General features: G+C 36.3%; 2 protein-coding genes across 4 annotated transcripts in view; both read right to left on the bottom strand.

Moving 5' to 3' along the window:
- Nucleotides 1–1,039: 1,039 nt before the first annotated feature.
- Nucleotides 1,040–13,083, bottom strand: metap2a (methionyl aminopeptidase 2a). Its single transcript, XM_079624025.1, has 11 exons — nucleotides 11,207–13,083; nucleotides 9,827–9,928; nucleotides 8,734–8,799; nucleotides 6,551–6,653; nucleotides 5,774–5,935; nucleotides 5,399–5,580; nucleotides 4,023–4,117; nucleotides 3,842–3,938; nucleotides 3,662–3,765; nucleotides 3,015–3,130; nucleotides 1,040–1,789 (listed from the first exon to the last, which is right to left on the bottom strand). The coding sequence occupies exons 1-11, from the start codon at nucleotides 11,379–11,381 to the stop codon at nucleotides 1,537–1,539; spliced, it is 1,455 nt and encodes a 484-aa protein (XP_079480151.1). The 5' UTR covers nucleotides 11,382–13,083; the 3' UTR covers nucleotides 1,040–1,536.
- A 371-nt stretch (nucleotides 13,084–13,454) lies between these two features.
- The window catches only part of vezt (vezatin, adherens junctions transmembrane protein), a 24,839-nt gene continuing 22,190 nt past the window's right edge, over nucleotides 13,455–16,103 (bottom strand). For all 3 annotated transcript variants that reach the window (XM_079624018.1, XM_079624016.1, XM_079624017.1), the window contains exon 12: nucleotides 13,455–14,809. In XM_079624018.1, coding sequence (XP_079480144.1) covers nucleotides 14,292–14,809 — 518 coding nt within the window. In that variant the 3' untranslated portion in view covers nucleotides 13,455–14,291. The remainder of the gene's footprint in view (nucleotides 14,810–16,103) is intronic.

Raw genomic sequence — 16,103 nt, 5'->3', positions numbered from 1 at the left:
TGAGCATTTGAATGCACGATTATTTTGATAATAACATGAGCCGACTGGAAAGAAGAAAGTGATCAGCGTGATTGATATTCAAATTGGTAAGCAAGCGCCGATTTGTTTACGGTTAGTATATCTGCAGTCCTAGTTTCGGTTTCCCTTTTTGAATGACGAATATAGAATATTAATACCTGCTGATATATTTACTTACACGCAGGCGCAGAACGCACGATAGTCGACTTGAGTCCTTTTGGTGTGTTCAAGCTCCGCTTTTTCGCCGAGACGCAAGGCGACAACTACAGTCGGCTTGGTGTGTGTCCCGCGCTTAGTGGATAAAAACGGAAATACAAAACGTTTCGTTAATGGCGGGAAAAGAGTTAACGATGTTGAGACTTTTAAACAAGAGTCGATTCAGGAATTTTTCTGTCTCCTTCTCGGAATGTAGTTTTATACCTGGTATTTGGGTAGATATTTTTTTCCCATTTTACAGGAAAATGTAAAAGATTTTTTTTCACCAGCAAAAGACAATGCTGTATACATTGTCTGTGTGTGGCGTTAGACCGTTCTCTAGTTTGTACACTTTGTTGGATGTATGTATTTGTGAGACACGCACACACACTTGCTCAAATATCTTACAGTTTCCACATCTGTTTTTTTTTTTTTTCATCATTCGAGCAAGTATAGATGTAAAACTATGCAAATTGTTACCTCAATTCATAGAGAAATTTACCTCAATAAAAGGAGAATATTTTTGCATTTTTCTAAACAACTTGCCAACTGTTTTCTTTACTATGTCTTGAAATGTTGGTGAAATTCTATTAATTGTCTATGAAATGTGCGTCTCTTGATATTTACAATGAAAAACTTCAGGATTAATTCATAAAACTATTGAGAAAACTGCACCATAACATTTTTACATAATTCTAATTTAAAACCTGATATCTTGAGCAGAGTTTTCTCATGTCACAGCTTCTATTTGAAAATATTTTCAGTTTCAAATTTATAATAAAACCCACTTAATCTTAATTTCAGGAATAATGCTAAAAATAGTTATGCAATGATGAAATATTTAACCAGTAAAGAACTACAAACAATTTGAAGTATTGTACAGTTTATTTTGTCTTTTTAAAAAAACAAACCAAAAAAACTAAACAGTTCAAAATGTAATAGGTAGGCTACTAGATGAGACAGCCATTTGATATTATACAAATACCAAAAAAAAAAAAAAAAAAAACTGTAAAAGCTGTGCGCATTACGACTGACTACCTGATGAATTTGTTTTTCTTGCAAAAGCCCTTCAGTGACGTGTAAAGCCAAGCAGCCATACTTTACATGATCTCTTTCACTGCACAGAGCACAAAAGAGTACAAAGGTTTTGTCTTGCTCAATTAATTTGGACACTGGCTTGTACACATGCATAGTAGTTTGCCTAACTTAATGCTGAGTATAATGCTGTATGGTCAAAATAGCATTTCAGGGTTTAAACTAGTTTCTTCTTTTAAGAATGCCTGTTTTTTTTGCATGGGACTGGAGTGTGTTTATGCATAAGTCTCAGTAGTCGTCTCCACGGCTCACGACTTCCTTGCACGTAGGTCTGAGCAGGATGGTGTGTTCATACTGAGCCGTGTACGAGCCCTTGGCGTCACACAGAGGGGGGTAGGCGTCGATGATGCCCAGGTCGCACAGGTTCTTCAGGGCCATCAGGTACTTGCTTTCACCCAAACGGTCGAGCCAGCGGCGACAGAACGCCAGGGTGCAGAAGTTCTCGTTCACCACGTTTAGCAAGTGCTTTGCCCTGGGCAGCCTGAAGTTCATTAATGAAAGGTTACAATGTGTTTCTTTTTATTCATTCATCTGGTTTAAAGAGTAGAGCAGTTTGAACATCCTTCAAACGGTCTACTTTTGTGTTCCACAGAAGGTCATACAGTTTGGAATGAAAGAAGGGTGAGTGAACAACAACAGAATTAAAATTTCTGGATTAACTATTCCTTTATGAGCTTAATATTTCTATAAAATGTGCTTGTCTGTTAATATTTTATCATTTTGATTTTTATAAACCTAAAACTATTGTTGAATAAATGGCTGCATCAGCCTAATGCATAAACGTAAACAAAATCATTTTTATGAAATTGACATGCGGTGCGTGCATATTCGTAAAACCTAAACATCCTACAGACATTTTTCATAAAAACACTTGTGTAATAAGGTGTAGCAAAAGGAAGACTTTTTTGCCAGTGGTTCACACAAGATTTTCTTAAATTTCCTCAAATTCAAAATTGTGATATATAAACTCAAAATTCTGAGAGAAAAAAAGTAATTTTTTCCCCCCCTCATTAATGGATTATTTCTGGGATAATTGGATCCCCACTACTCGCAATTGCGAGTTTATATGTCGGAATTGCGAGATATAAACTCACATTTATTCAAACCCAGAAAAAGTCAGAATTGCGAGATACAAGCTCTCAATTGTGAGAAAAGTCAAAATTGCGAGAAAAAAGTCAGAATTGCGAGGAAAAAGCCAGAATTGCGAGAAAAAAGTCAGAATTGCGAGAAAAAAGTCAGGACTTCAAGATGTGAACTCGAAATTGTGAGAAAGTCAGAATTGCGAGATACAAGCTCTCAATTGTGAGTTCATTCTTGCAATTCTGAGAGAAAAAAAGTCACAATTACGTGATATAAACTCGCAGTTGCGAGAAAAAAAAGCAGAAATTGAGATAGTCACAATTACTTAATTTTTTTATTCAGTGAATGAAACTAGCCTCCATACATCCCTGCACCTCTTTATTCTAATTTAAAGCCATATACCGGTACTTTATTTTTTAATATATATACATACCAAATTTAGTATAGTATAAAATATTTTATATACTAAATATATACCACATAATTTAGCAGATTTTCCTCATCGTGATGTCACAACTATCCCTTTAAGATCAGAAATGTTTTCTGAAACAGATCTTGCAGATCTGTTAGTAACTGCACCAAAGTGCTCTACATGCACTAGTAGTGTATTTATGAATGGCTGATACCTGATTGGCACATGTCCAACATCAAAGTTCTTCATGTAATGGGAGCAGTCCATGTCATCGTGCACCACTCCTTTACCAGTGCTGCCGAACGTCTCGATGGCGAACACATCCCCCTCCTGGACGCGAGTGGAAATGAACAGAGAGCCAGTCAAAATACTTCATAGCTTTTTCTATAAAGAGGATGATGAATGTAACAAATTGCCTTTTCAGTTTCAGCGATTATCAGAAAGGACAAGAACACAACTTAACTTCGTTATCACTTTCAACTATCAAATTCGTAATTTTGAATTGAAAATACAGGCTATTATTTATGTGATTTATGTAATTCATAACTGAATGTGACAAGAAACATTAGGCATACATTTTTTATAACCATGTTCAATTATGGTTCATTTGTAAAAAGTCAAGATTATGGGATACAGTCTTCCATATACAGAATATACTGCAGAAATAGTAAGAGAAGTGATCTAGTATGCTATTCTAAACATAGCTAATGTGAAATGGACACCTTTACGATTAGAGAATGACGTGAAATTCCACACATACTGCATTAATAGTAAAAGTAGTATCCTACTCCAGACATAGCCAGAGTGATACAGATATCTGCAATGCAACACACACACAAGATGACCATGACAAACACACACCTCCATCCTGGTGGCTTCTCCTCCCTTCACTATAGGCACGGTTTTACCAGCGTGTATCCGATACTGACCAATTGAGTGTCCGTTCAGATTCCGGATAGGTTTGACTGAGGAAATGCACACACAATTATGTCAGCTTAGGATATTAATATTGTTCTTATTAAGATTTCCCATTTCCGTTACCTTGGTACGTTTTCCCATCTATTTCAACCTCGTACGACTCCATCACTTCCTGTATTGATTCTCCAACATCGCAAAGACGTACATCTATACCTGCACACTGTGGAAAAAGATTGTTAATTCTGCACACACGCACGATCATTTATGGTGTCAGTCACACACACACACTCACACACACACTCACATTGATGCCTGTGTTGGTAGCGTCTCTCACAGCCTCAAGCAAGCGGTCATACTTTGGATTGAAGGTGACAGTGAAGGCACAGTCAATGATCCTGCCTGAAACACACACACACACACACACAGCAGTAAATACTTTGTGCGATTCAAAACTCGTAAAGCAAAATTAACGACATTGTTCCCACCGTTTTATGAATCCTTCCTTATAATAAAAAAAGAAGAAGCTTATGACACGGATATATCCAATTCATTTCACAGTGCATTGCTCATCTGCAGTCCGCTCTCTAGTGAAAATATTAAATCAAATGCATAATAATTTCCCCCCACTTTCCTAATAGACATGAGAAACAAATTCAGCCAAATACATCTAAGGTTTGCTAGTGTACAGCTGCGATTTTGTTCTATTAAAACAAATTATATAGTATTTTATTTTATGTTAAGGTTTTTAGTAGTGATATAAATCACTGTTATAATAATAATAATAATTTAATTCTTATTTTATAATATTTATATGGCTTTTAATTACGATGACTTATTATTATTAATAAAAGCAAATCATCATAATTTAATTATTTTATATTAAGTACTTTACATGGCTTATCATAATATTCTATATATATTATTATTATTGAGTAGTAGTAGTAAAAAACAATCATAATCATTGAATTATTATTTTATATTAAGTATTTACCATGGTTTTTAATTATTATGTCTCTTTAATAATAATAACTAATAATAATAATAAAAGCCAATCATATTCATTTAATAATTATTTGATAAGTACTTTACATGACTTTTAATTAATATGAGTGTTTCATAATGATAATAATCACTTATTATTAATAATAATAATAAAAGTCAATCATCATAACAATTTAACTCTCGTTTTATATTAAGTACTGTACATTGCTTTTAATTGTCATTGTTTCATAATATATTTCATATTATTATTAAAAGCCAATCGTCAATTTAATTCATATTTATTAATAATAATAATAACAACTATTATTATTATTTAAAGCCAACCGTCATAATTTAATTATTTTATTATTTTAGAAGTACTTTAGATTGCTTTTAATTATTAAGATGGTTTTAACTTATTATTATTATTAAAAGCCAATCATCATAATAATTTTACTCAGATTTTATAAAGTACTTTGTCATTTAATATTCATTTAACTACATGTCTTTTAATTATGATTAATACAATTACATTAGTATGTCATTTAATATTCATTTAACTACATTGCTTTTAATTATGATTAATAATACTATTACGTTAGCATATGAATACTATTACTATAACACTATAATTATCATAAAGGCAGGCTACTTCAGCCAAGCTACTTTTTTTAACCAGTGTGTCGTCCATGATCGTACCGTTGATGTGTGTGCCGAAGTCGATCTTGCACACGTCGTCGTACTGGAGGACTGTGGGGTCTCCAGCGTTGGGTGTGTAGTGAGCAGCACAGTTATTCAGCGAGCAGCCGGTGGGAAACGCCAGCCCTGCGTTCAAACCGTTCTCTTTGATCAACTTCCTACTGCAGTCCTCCAACCGCTCGCTGAACCAGAGAAGACAGAGGAAAAGAGATGACACCAAAAAAAAAAAAAAAAGTAAACTGGACACTTGGGCTTTGATGTCCATCTCTTTTATGTAGAACAACTGATATTTTCAAATCAGGTTGGAGTTCATTTTTTGATATTTTAACACCTTAAATGATCACACTGCAGGTTTACAGATATTAATGTCCTCACCAGATGTCAATCATAGTCATTCCAGGTTTAATCCAGCTTTTCACATATTGCCGCACCTGCCGATGGGCTTCAGCCGCCTGCCGGAAATCATTCCACATGTCCTCGTTGGCTTTATCCAACATTTTCTTCTCCTCATTGCTCGTTCTCCAAGCGGCGCTAGAGCTGAGAGATAAAAAACAAAAAAAAACACTTGAGATGACGTAGATGAGAATATCCACCATCATATAAACACTATTAAAGATGGACATAAATGTTTCTCCAGGCCATTACGGACTTTCTGTAAGGATCGGGAAAAGTCTTGCAAATCAAAATGATTAGAAATAAAAATTTTACATTTTGATAAATGAAAAACCTTTCTGCTATTCCCTGTAATGATACATTAGTTCAACATTTGTCTAATCAGGTAAAATCAATCAATTGCAACTTATAGCTGACTGGCTGTACCTTCTCTGACTATTATGGTTAAAGTTGGGCAAAGTCAAGTCAAGACTATCAATTTACAGGCCATAAACGCCTTCGAAGATGCCGCAGGAATTCACTAAGATGATGTGAGGAAGTTAAGTTTATGAGTTGGCCCTCGCACACACACACAACTATTTTTGGAGGGAGTACTTTAGGCGCGAGGGAACATAAGTGACCTCTATGTCAGTAGTCTCAGCGATATAATATTACACAGAGCACAGGGTAATACGAGGTAGAACGGCCCGTAGAAAGTACAAGGTGACCTGAGGGTGTTTAAGAGTGTATTCACATTGAGAAAAGACAAAACATCCTTACCCATCCTGTGACAGAGGGTATTCACACTCCTGACCCACAGGGAACACTCCGCTGGTGTACAGATCACAAATGGGGACGGATGGAGGGTCCGTCTGGGTTTTGGCTACAGGAGAGAAGGTGATCAATGTGAGAAGAGCATCTTCAGGAAGTTCTAGACCTCTATGAATTCATCTTTTGTGGAACTCAAAAGAAGATGCTTCACAGAATGTTCAAGCTGCTCTTTTCCATACAATGAAAGTAAAGCTATCACACAAGAACGCTCCCTGACGATAGTGAGACAGTCTGAAGATACAAAAACTCATAAAAGCTCATTGAGATGATACAGACGGAACAGATATTATAAAGTTCTCACGCAATTCTTCTGGGGAGGATCATTTTATTTATATCTCACTATTTACTAATGTGTCCAGGTCGCACTCAGTCACCATTAAATGTTGGGTCTAAAACGCAAGTGCTCTCATGTTTTGTTGCAGGACAGCAATTACAAGTAATTTATATAATCTTTGCAGGACTGCGATATGAAGAGAGTAAAAAGTAACTTATCTTTAACAACAGTGTAAAAGTAACAGGCATAATACCTGTATAAACATACATATCTATCAGTTCAATATGTTTCACATGACTAAACATGCATTATCATTTTCAAATGCCTGCATTTTTACAGTCCACACAACGGCCGTTTACACAACTGTGTTTTCAGCTAAAAACATAAGCGTTTTGGCCGTTCATTTACACATCTGGGTTTTGGGGGCCTTAAAATGCAAACTTTTGAAAACTATACTGTTATTATCTCCGTGTAAACTACAAAGATGTGGATTTGTTAAAATGTTGACGTACGCGCATGCATATTACGTGTTCAGTCTAATAGGAGCGTGGGGTATCATTACAAAGTAACATCGCCAACTACTGGCCTGGCATGAATAATACAGCGTTTTTAGTGGGGGTTTTTTTGGTGGGTGAAGTGTGCATTGTACATGTGTTTGTCACCCACTTTGCATGTTTACACGACAAAATGTACTAAACGGAAAAGAGACGACCCCGTTCACAAGCATCTGCGAAAATGATTAAAAACGCTGTATTATTCATGCCAGGCATGTAGGTGGCGATGTCACTGTAAAGAAACACTACGGCGCCTATAGACTGAACACGTAATACACACGAGCAGAGCATGACGTCATCCTTTTCTTCCAATCTGCGTTTTTGTAGTTTACATGGAGACTATTTAACAGTATCATTTTCAAAAACGTGCACTTGCCGCCAAAACGCAGTTGTCGTGTAAATGAACGGCCAAAACGCATAGGCCTAAAAACTTTTACATTTTTAGTTGAAAATGGTGTCGTGTAAACGGCACCTTAGGAAAATATTTTCAAAAAAAGATTTCGCAAGACAAAAACACCAGCTCAGTGTGGACGGACGGCCAAACCGGAGAGAAAAAGACGCGTTTTCAAACAAAAATGTATTAGTGTGGACAAGGCCTCACATTCTGCTATGTATTTGTGTCTTATAATATGCAGGATGTACTTGCACCAGTCCAACATGGCAACACAGATGTCTATTTTTAGTGAATAACAAGTGCACAAGTCATATGGACTACTTTAATAACTTTTGTTGTCGTCATTTTTAGACCCTGATCACAAAGAGCACTATAAATGCTTATGCTTTTGCTTCTTTCGAGCCCCAAGGAAGATGGATCGTAAATGAATAAATTCTCTCTCGTTTTTGAGAGAAAATACTTTAACATCATAAGACACACATCATTATTACAGTGAAAGTTTGTGGGAAAGTTAGCGGATAACATCTGGGTTCTTTTAAGCTGACTTGTGCGTTTTATGTCACGTCTCTTGATAAATATCTGCTAAATAATGGCAAAGCATTTGGTGACACGTGGGACCCGCTCAAAATCCTCGGCTGAAATAAAGGCTGCACTGCAGGATTTTCCCAGAGGCACAGTGATCTGGCGTCACGCCAGCCCGCTGCATTGGCAGCCAAACACGCTCCCTGCCCCCATCAACACCAGCACACGTACGCGGATTCGTACCGCGGGCCCGTATCGGCACGCACTCAAAGGTGCTGCAATGACACGGTCACAGATTCTCACAGATAACTGTGATAACTGCTCATTTCTCTTCAGTGGTCATTAGCTAAAATCTTATCCACACAAAAAAAGAAAGAAAAACACTTACGTCCTTTCTTCTTTTTTGTCTTCTTTTTTTTCTTTTTCCCAGAGACGTTATCAGCTTCCTCACCGTCTGTGATGGTAATAGGGTTGACACAATAATAAGTGACGTGCAATTAAAATGACATTATTCTTCATAATGTACTACTGGCATACTGTATACTGCTCAGTATATACTATATGTAGCAATATATATATATATATATATATATATATATATATATATATATATATATATATATAAAAAGTGATATCCAGAGGGACTATTTATTTTTAATAACCCCAGTACTAGTTGGATTAAACGATCAAAATATGAAATACTTTCTGACAAAATTATTTTGGCTAAAAAGGCTAATTACAGCTACAGGTTTTATTTTACTATGCAAAAACAAATGCAAAGAAATACAAAAAAGTTCACAGGAAAAAGCATACATTGACGATAACTAAATCAGTTATGAATATTTCGTAAATTCTCTCTTGTTTTTGCATGTGCTCATCATTTCTTTGGATGACAGCCTGGCCAAAAAATTATGTCTGCACAATATGACACGTTTTATTGCAGTATCACAAAACAATTGACTCCAAACACAACTACACAATATGATTACAAAATAATATTTAAAGAAAGGGTGTCATTTATATATATATTGTTTTACTATGCATTTGTGTGTGTATGTGTATATATATATATACATATATACACACATGCATAAAAAACATTTGTGACTAAAATACAGTGTATTAAATATTACTGTATAAAAGTATACGAAAAGATAAACGGTTGTATGTTGTTGTGAGTCTCTTGTGACCTGACATGACCTTGAGTTTATAACCATGACCTGTTATTATTTTTTAAATAAAAATTAAAACAAACTATTTTTAATCCAACTTTGTGTAATAACATCTCAACTCTAGCCTGATTGAAAAAAAAAACACAAAAAAGTCAAGACAATGTTAAAATATCTTGGTTGATATTACTTCCAGTTCTTTCATCGCACTAAAATTGGAAGGGGCACATTGCATTGTGGGATGACAAAACCTCCTGTTTGTCTCCTACACAATTAAAAGTAAATTACACAACTCATTTAAAAGTGGAATACCTTCTTCTCCATCCTCTTCTCGATCTTTCTCATCCAGGTTCTGCTGTTCCGTTTGTTTCCTCAGCTCCACCTCGCCATCCTCACCCTGCTCTCCGTGTCCTGCTGCAAAGTCACACACACAGGTGAACAAGCACATAAGCAAAGGAAGTGCTAAGTGTGCCAGATGCATCAGAAGCGGTGACCTGTGTGTGTGTGTGTGTGTGTGTGTGTGTGTGTGTGTGTGTGTGTGTGTGTGTGTGTGTGTGTGTGTGTGTGTGTGTGTGTGTGTGTGTGTGTGTGGCACAGAAGTGAGTAACTGCTGTCAGTTTGGAAACTGTCCACAACTTCATCTCTTATACTGGATCTACTGTCTATGAAAGCAAACTTGGCTCAGAACAAGCCTGAGAAACAATCCGCAGCATCATATAACCTTGGTAGGGCAACACAGTAGATGTTGTGTCGCAAGAACACGGAAAAGAACATATTAGAAAATACAAGTGTATGCGCAGCAGAATTTACAGGATCTATAACCATTTAATACTAATATCTATATCTATATATATATATATATATTTCACAACTCCAATTATTCTCAAAAGCAACGTGAAGTGACGATCATAATTTTGCCAGGCTGCTTGTGAAACTTAATAGTAAAAGTATTAAAAAATAAGTAAAAAAATACTTAAAAGTATTTATTTATGGTTACCAATGAGTAATGTTACTTAGGCTAAAAAAAACCTAGTGAGCTTCCTACCAAGACATAATTTTTGGGATGAATTGGGATAAAACCACTGATCTATATAGAATGTCATTATATAGATTAGTGGATAAAACTAACAAGACTTTTTGAATTGTGTTTTAGGGCATCTCAAAACTTTGACTGCCATCATAGACAGAATTTTTTTTAATAATGTAATATTTTGAGATGCAGCCTACATGTATTCTAGATTCTTCTATCTATAAGGAAAAACAATAAAAATGCATACAAATAAATATATAATACATTTAAATAATTTTATAAGATATATAATATAAGTATAAGAAGTATTTTTATTTATTTATTAATCTCAAAACAACCTGTATGCAACCTATATTCTTTTGTAAAACATATACAAATATATAAAATAATAATTAAGTTAAAATTATAACATTTAGATATATTAAATTTTACATCAATTAAAAAATACATTAAATGTGTTTTTAATCTTTTTTTTTAGGATCCCAAAACATTCCAATACAGACTAAAATTCGTACGGTTGGAAAAAACTTTTTACAGTTCTTCTAATGCCTGACTCAAAACGTACACATAGGACAGATGATCCTGAGTATGTTTATAGTTCATAAGAGTTCACAGATGATTGTTTAAAGCAGGGTCTCTGCACTTTTGAATGAGACACTCACCCGAAACTGCCGGCTTGCCTTTCTTCTTTTTCTTCTTCTTCTTCTTTGCGGGATCAGCTTCGTCTCGTTCCGCCGCGTGCCCGTTGAGGATCAGCGTGTCCATGCCTGGCGGTACCGGTGCCTGGCTCGGGCTCACCGACACCGGCTGCAGCTGCTCGCTCCCGTTCGCCTCCATGATTCATGCGGACGCGAGTGTGGAGAGGGACCGGTGCATTGTGGGAGGAGCGGAGAAAAGCTGCCGAATCAGCTGAGTGAGTACATGACGCGGAAAGCCACATTACAAGCATCCTCCTCCTACTATGGCGAAGAATTAGCTCATTAATGTTAATTAGGTCACGCTGTCGACAGCCTCCAGAAGTTACCTCATTCATATTCATGAACATTTCCGTTCGTTAATTGGCCAGCTGACTAGTGCGCTCTGCCTCTTAGCCATTCAGATGGACCCAATAGACAAACGTCACTTTAATGATAAATATTCATGATCAAGCCATCGTGTTTGTAGCGAGCAGAATATTAATGAAGGAAACCCATTCAGAAAGTGTTTGACAAAGTGCAGGTTTATTTTTAAATGTTTGAAGTCATTTTTCATATTCTAAAATAGCTATGATGTGTACGTTAGTTTTTGAGCAATCATGAGTACAGATTCGTACCTTAAATTAATTTAATTAGTGATGATAGAATTTATTCATGTGCAACTTAGTACACCATGTTCTTCACTGCACCTTTTGTGTAAATCTCACGAAGGTGATGTCTGGGTCATATTTCATACTGATAATGAAATGAAATACCATAATATTTTTTTTAAAAAATTTTATGATCATTCTAACCCCGCTGTGATATTATTTGAACAACAATTATGCGCATTTCTTCCAAATCTCATAATCTTTTATATTGTCCAGGAGATGGCAGAAACTTTCCTCTAGTCTGATGCATGCGTTTCTGACCTAGATGTACAGCAATACTTTAAGGGAGAGTTCACTCAAAAATGTTGTTCCAAACCTGTATGCATTTATTTTAAAAGAAGATATTTTAAATAATGTTTGTAACCAGACGGCAATACTATGGAAGTCAATGGATGCTGCCAACTGTCTGATTACAAACTTTCTTTAAAATATTTTTTTTTGAAAGAAATTCATACAGGTTTGGATTGGAACATTGTTGTGTGAAACATCCCTTTAAATGTGCACAGAAGTCTATTCTTAGAGCGAAACTGCAGTAAATCACCAAAGACAAACACATTATGTACATGTACTTTATTTCACAAATGAAATGCAAGATTGCCACTTTTGGAGTGAGGAAAAACTTGAACCTTCAGAAAAGGCAAAACTGGTGTTGAGCAAGGACAAACACAGACAGTCTCAGCCATGGCCAAGACGATTGTTCGAGAGTCTTGATGTCATGCATATATGCATGGGGGGAAATTAATTACGGATGTTAGACATAAAAACATTCAATTCACACACAAACGTTGTTATATCTAAGGTTTTGCTCTCTGGTCTGATCAACATAGCCATCGACATTCTAAGTCTCATCAAAACATTTAACTGTAGTTGTAAAGTGCAACGGTCCTTACAAGGGAAAAGTGTTTAAGGCAAGTTAAACTGTAGCTTGTGTTAAGAGTTAAAAGAGGGTTTAACTTAAAACCGGGTTTTGTGTTAAAAGATGAAGCAGTCTTGATCATTATTTGAGAAAATCTATAAATCAGTATTTGTTACTTTAATAAGGACCTGGCAATAAGTGGTTTTATGTGAAGTGTTCAAAGAGATGCTGGACTGAAAAAAAAAAAAAAAAACTACTGTAAACAAAAAGGAAATCCAATCATTATCAATTTCAGGCAGTTCAACAGCTTGAAATTGGTAACAAGTATGTTCATTTTAAAACTTTTAAAAATGACTTTGAAGCAAGCATTAACCTTGTGATGGTCACAGTGGTGAAACGCCAGCTGTGTGAGCGGAGACTGTCAAAGTTTGACAACACACCAGCTGCAATCCAGCAGGACGTCAGGATTAACGTTGCTTTTTGTAATTAATGGTGTGAATCTCATGCACAGGTCATATTTCACCCTAAAATCTAATTAACGTTATGTGGGAAAAAAAGGCTTTCTCATTACCGCAATTCAAAATAAATAAAATCGTCAATACCCTAATGTGACAAAAATCTCATTGTCATTACCGCAATTCAAAATAAGTAAAACTGTTATTAGTGTAATGGGGAACAATTTTAATTCCGTAATATGGAGAAAAAAATGTCTCATTACTGGAATTTAAATTAAAAAAACATGTCAAGTGTGTAAATAAAAAGAAAAATAACTTTCCAATACCATAATACAGGAAAAAAAAAACTTTGTTTTTCATATACCGGTATATATATATATATATATATATATATTTAATTTGTCATTACTATACTGCAAAAAAGATGTTATTTGATTTAGAAAATATGTATACACTGCATTGTACAATCATTGCTGATTTAAAAAATATATAATATATATTTTTAATATATTGCGCAATTTTTTTCTGCATTGTGGTAACGAGAAGTTATTTCTCTTCATTACACGAAGGACAACTATTTATTTTGCATTGCGGTAATTAAAATGAGATTTGTTGGGGGAAATGTCTTAAAATTATCATTAAAATGTCAAAGCACAAAATAAAAAATGGCCTTAATTTTCTTAATGTAATTTTTTATTTCCTTTTAATTTTGGGGTCAAATAAGACCCAGACATTCTTGATGGGCAGCATTTTAAGAACTTGTGGTTATTTTGTGTGGGACCTCTGTTACAGTAAATAAGACTGGGACGGCCAAGGTCATGTAGTTTTGCACATTTATGAGTTTATGTTAGTGTGTGTTTAAGTTTTTATTCTGTTATTTTGAGTACTAGCGTGTGCCAGTCTGTACCTGAGGCCTGTCATGAGGAGAGTGGACATGGGATGTCATATGAAACATAAACCCTCAACACACACACACATACACACACACACTAAAACAGAGACGCACACACACCAGTTACATCCAATGATGTCTGTGACCTGAAATCAAGCTCAATAAATACGAACGAAAAGAAGACAATAAATATCCTCCTTCAGTCCTCCTCGGTCTCTCTCGTCTGCTGTGATGTCACTTCCCCTTCCTCCTCCGAGTCCCCGTAGGTGCATTCCTGCATGTGTGTGAACGTATGCGAGCGAGCTGCTACCTGGGCGGCCAGGGCGGAGCTGAAACTGATCGCTTGCGAGCCGTGCAGTTCAGTCAATCTGTCGATCACAGAGAGGGTGGGCACTCTGGGCGTGAGTGGGTGTGTCCCATCATGCTCGTCGTCTACGAGTCCGTCTGATTGGAAGAGATGCGTTTCCTCTGCGGTTTCCTCACTGGCGTCTTTAGCTGCCCCAGTTACGTCAGAATCTCCACAGCAAAACTCAGTCACAGAATCTTTCTCTCCTTCTTCCGCCCCACTCAGAATTTCAGTCTGCGGCTCGCTTTCACTCTCCTCTCCTTGCTGGGAGACGTGGTTGCCTGTGGTAGTCATGGACTCCACTGAAATATGCGGCTCAAAAGAGTTCGTGTCCGTTTCTGATGGGTCCTTAGCAAACGGAGCCAGAGCAGCTAGAAGGACAAAAAAAAAAAAACAACAACATTGAAATAGGATTTAGTGCTGGGAAAGACAAACAAAAAAGGTACATGTAATTGAGTGTAGTTTAGAGAAGCTAGCTAACTACACTAAATATCTTGACAATCTTACCTTTCATGTTGTGTGTGCTGTTTGTGAATGTAAAAGGTCAGCAAAGTTTCAAAGATCAAAGTGCACGACAAATGGAATTGTCTCCTAAAAGAACGAACCGATTCTGATCTGAAAAGAGTCGTCAGAAATTCCAGTCTAACTTCCTGCATGAACCTGTGTAGGTTTTTCACATTTGCATAATGCCAGCCTATGGTTTTCATTGGCTGCCTCCTAACAAAGTCTACTCTGAACCGCCGTCAAACACTGTATCTGTAGCTGAGGCCTGGAAGAGTTTGGTTTTTGTGTTGTCAACGTGTCGAAAAGAAGCTACTTCTTTCCAGTGTTTCATTATCGGACTCATGTTCGAATTCATATGGTAAAACCGCCCCCCCCCCATCAGTGCTGTTCGTGTCACTGTGTATCAAGTGCTACAATTCAGATATGGTAATAGCGTTTCATTTCTGACATGTGCTGTAAGTGGTAGACCAATCACAACAGACCTGGCCATCTGGCCAATTAGAGCAGAGTAGGCTCTCGGAAAGAAGGGGTTTAGAGAGATTAAATCCGTTATCGAACTGTCTCAGATTCTGTGAGAAAAGAGGTGATGCTGCAATGTATATTGAGAAAATTAGTTTTTTGACGCATGTAAACCTATTGTAAGAATTTAGGGAACATCCAAAGTAACATTAGTTAGGCTACAATATAAAATAATACTAAAATAACAGATTGAAATAAATGTTTAAAGTATCTAAAGGTAGCGTAGGCATTTTTCCCGAGAGGCTAGCAATAGCGAGCTAGCTTTGAAAGCGTAAGATCCCACCCTTCCTTTAGAGCATCTCCAAAGCAACAGCCCTTTCAAAACACATGAACGTGTACAGCAGGGAGCAAACAAAAGCGTCACGAAAGATGGCGTTAAACTACCTCATGTTTCAAAGCACATAACATTACAATAATAATGAGCATATCTTAAAGAGCACTAACCTGTACCACCTGACTGCTGCAGATTCATTTTGGCGTTGATAGTGTTGTCATTGAAACGCATACATTTGAGTCACAAAGTGGTGGTAACAGGTTTCTATCTCTTCCAGATTACAGTAGTTATGGCGTAAACGCAGCATAAGATCGTTGTTTTGGTTCAGGAGGAACTGTAAAAGGTGGCTGCTGTTTGTTTGCTGCGCT

This window comes from Phoxinus phoxinus (assembly GCF_949152265.1).
Source record: "Phoxinus phoxinus genome assembly, chromosome: 9".
Lineage (NCBI taxonomy): Eukaryota > Metazoa > Chordata > Actinopteri > Cypriniformes > Leuciscidae > Phoxinus > Phoxinus phoxinus.
Note: the sequence above shows the minus strand (reverse complement) of the source record. Positions and strands in the feature narration are given on the sequence as shown.

What these genes read in the sequence shown, in the direction of transcription:
- metap2a (XM_079624025.1), bottom strand. Translation starts at nt 11,381, where the DNA reads ATGGAGGCGAACGGGAGCGAGCAGCTGCAGCCGGTGTCGGTGAGCCCG. An exon ending in TACCCTCTGTCACAGGATGG is followed by an intron (nt 5,936 to 6,550) that starts GTAAGGATGTTT and finishes TTTATCTCTCAG; the next exon opens with CTCTAGCGCCGCTTGGAGAA. An exon ending in GAGAAGCCACCAGGATGGAG is followed by an intron (nt 3,131 to 3,661) that starts GTGTGTGTTTGT and finishes ACTCGCGTCCAG; the next exon opens with GAGGGGGATGTGTTCGCCAT.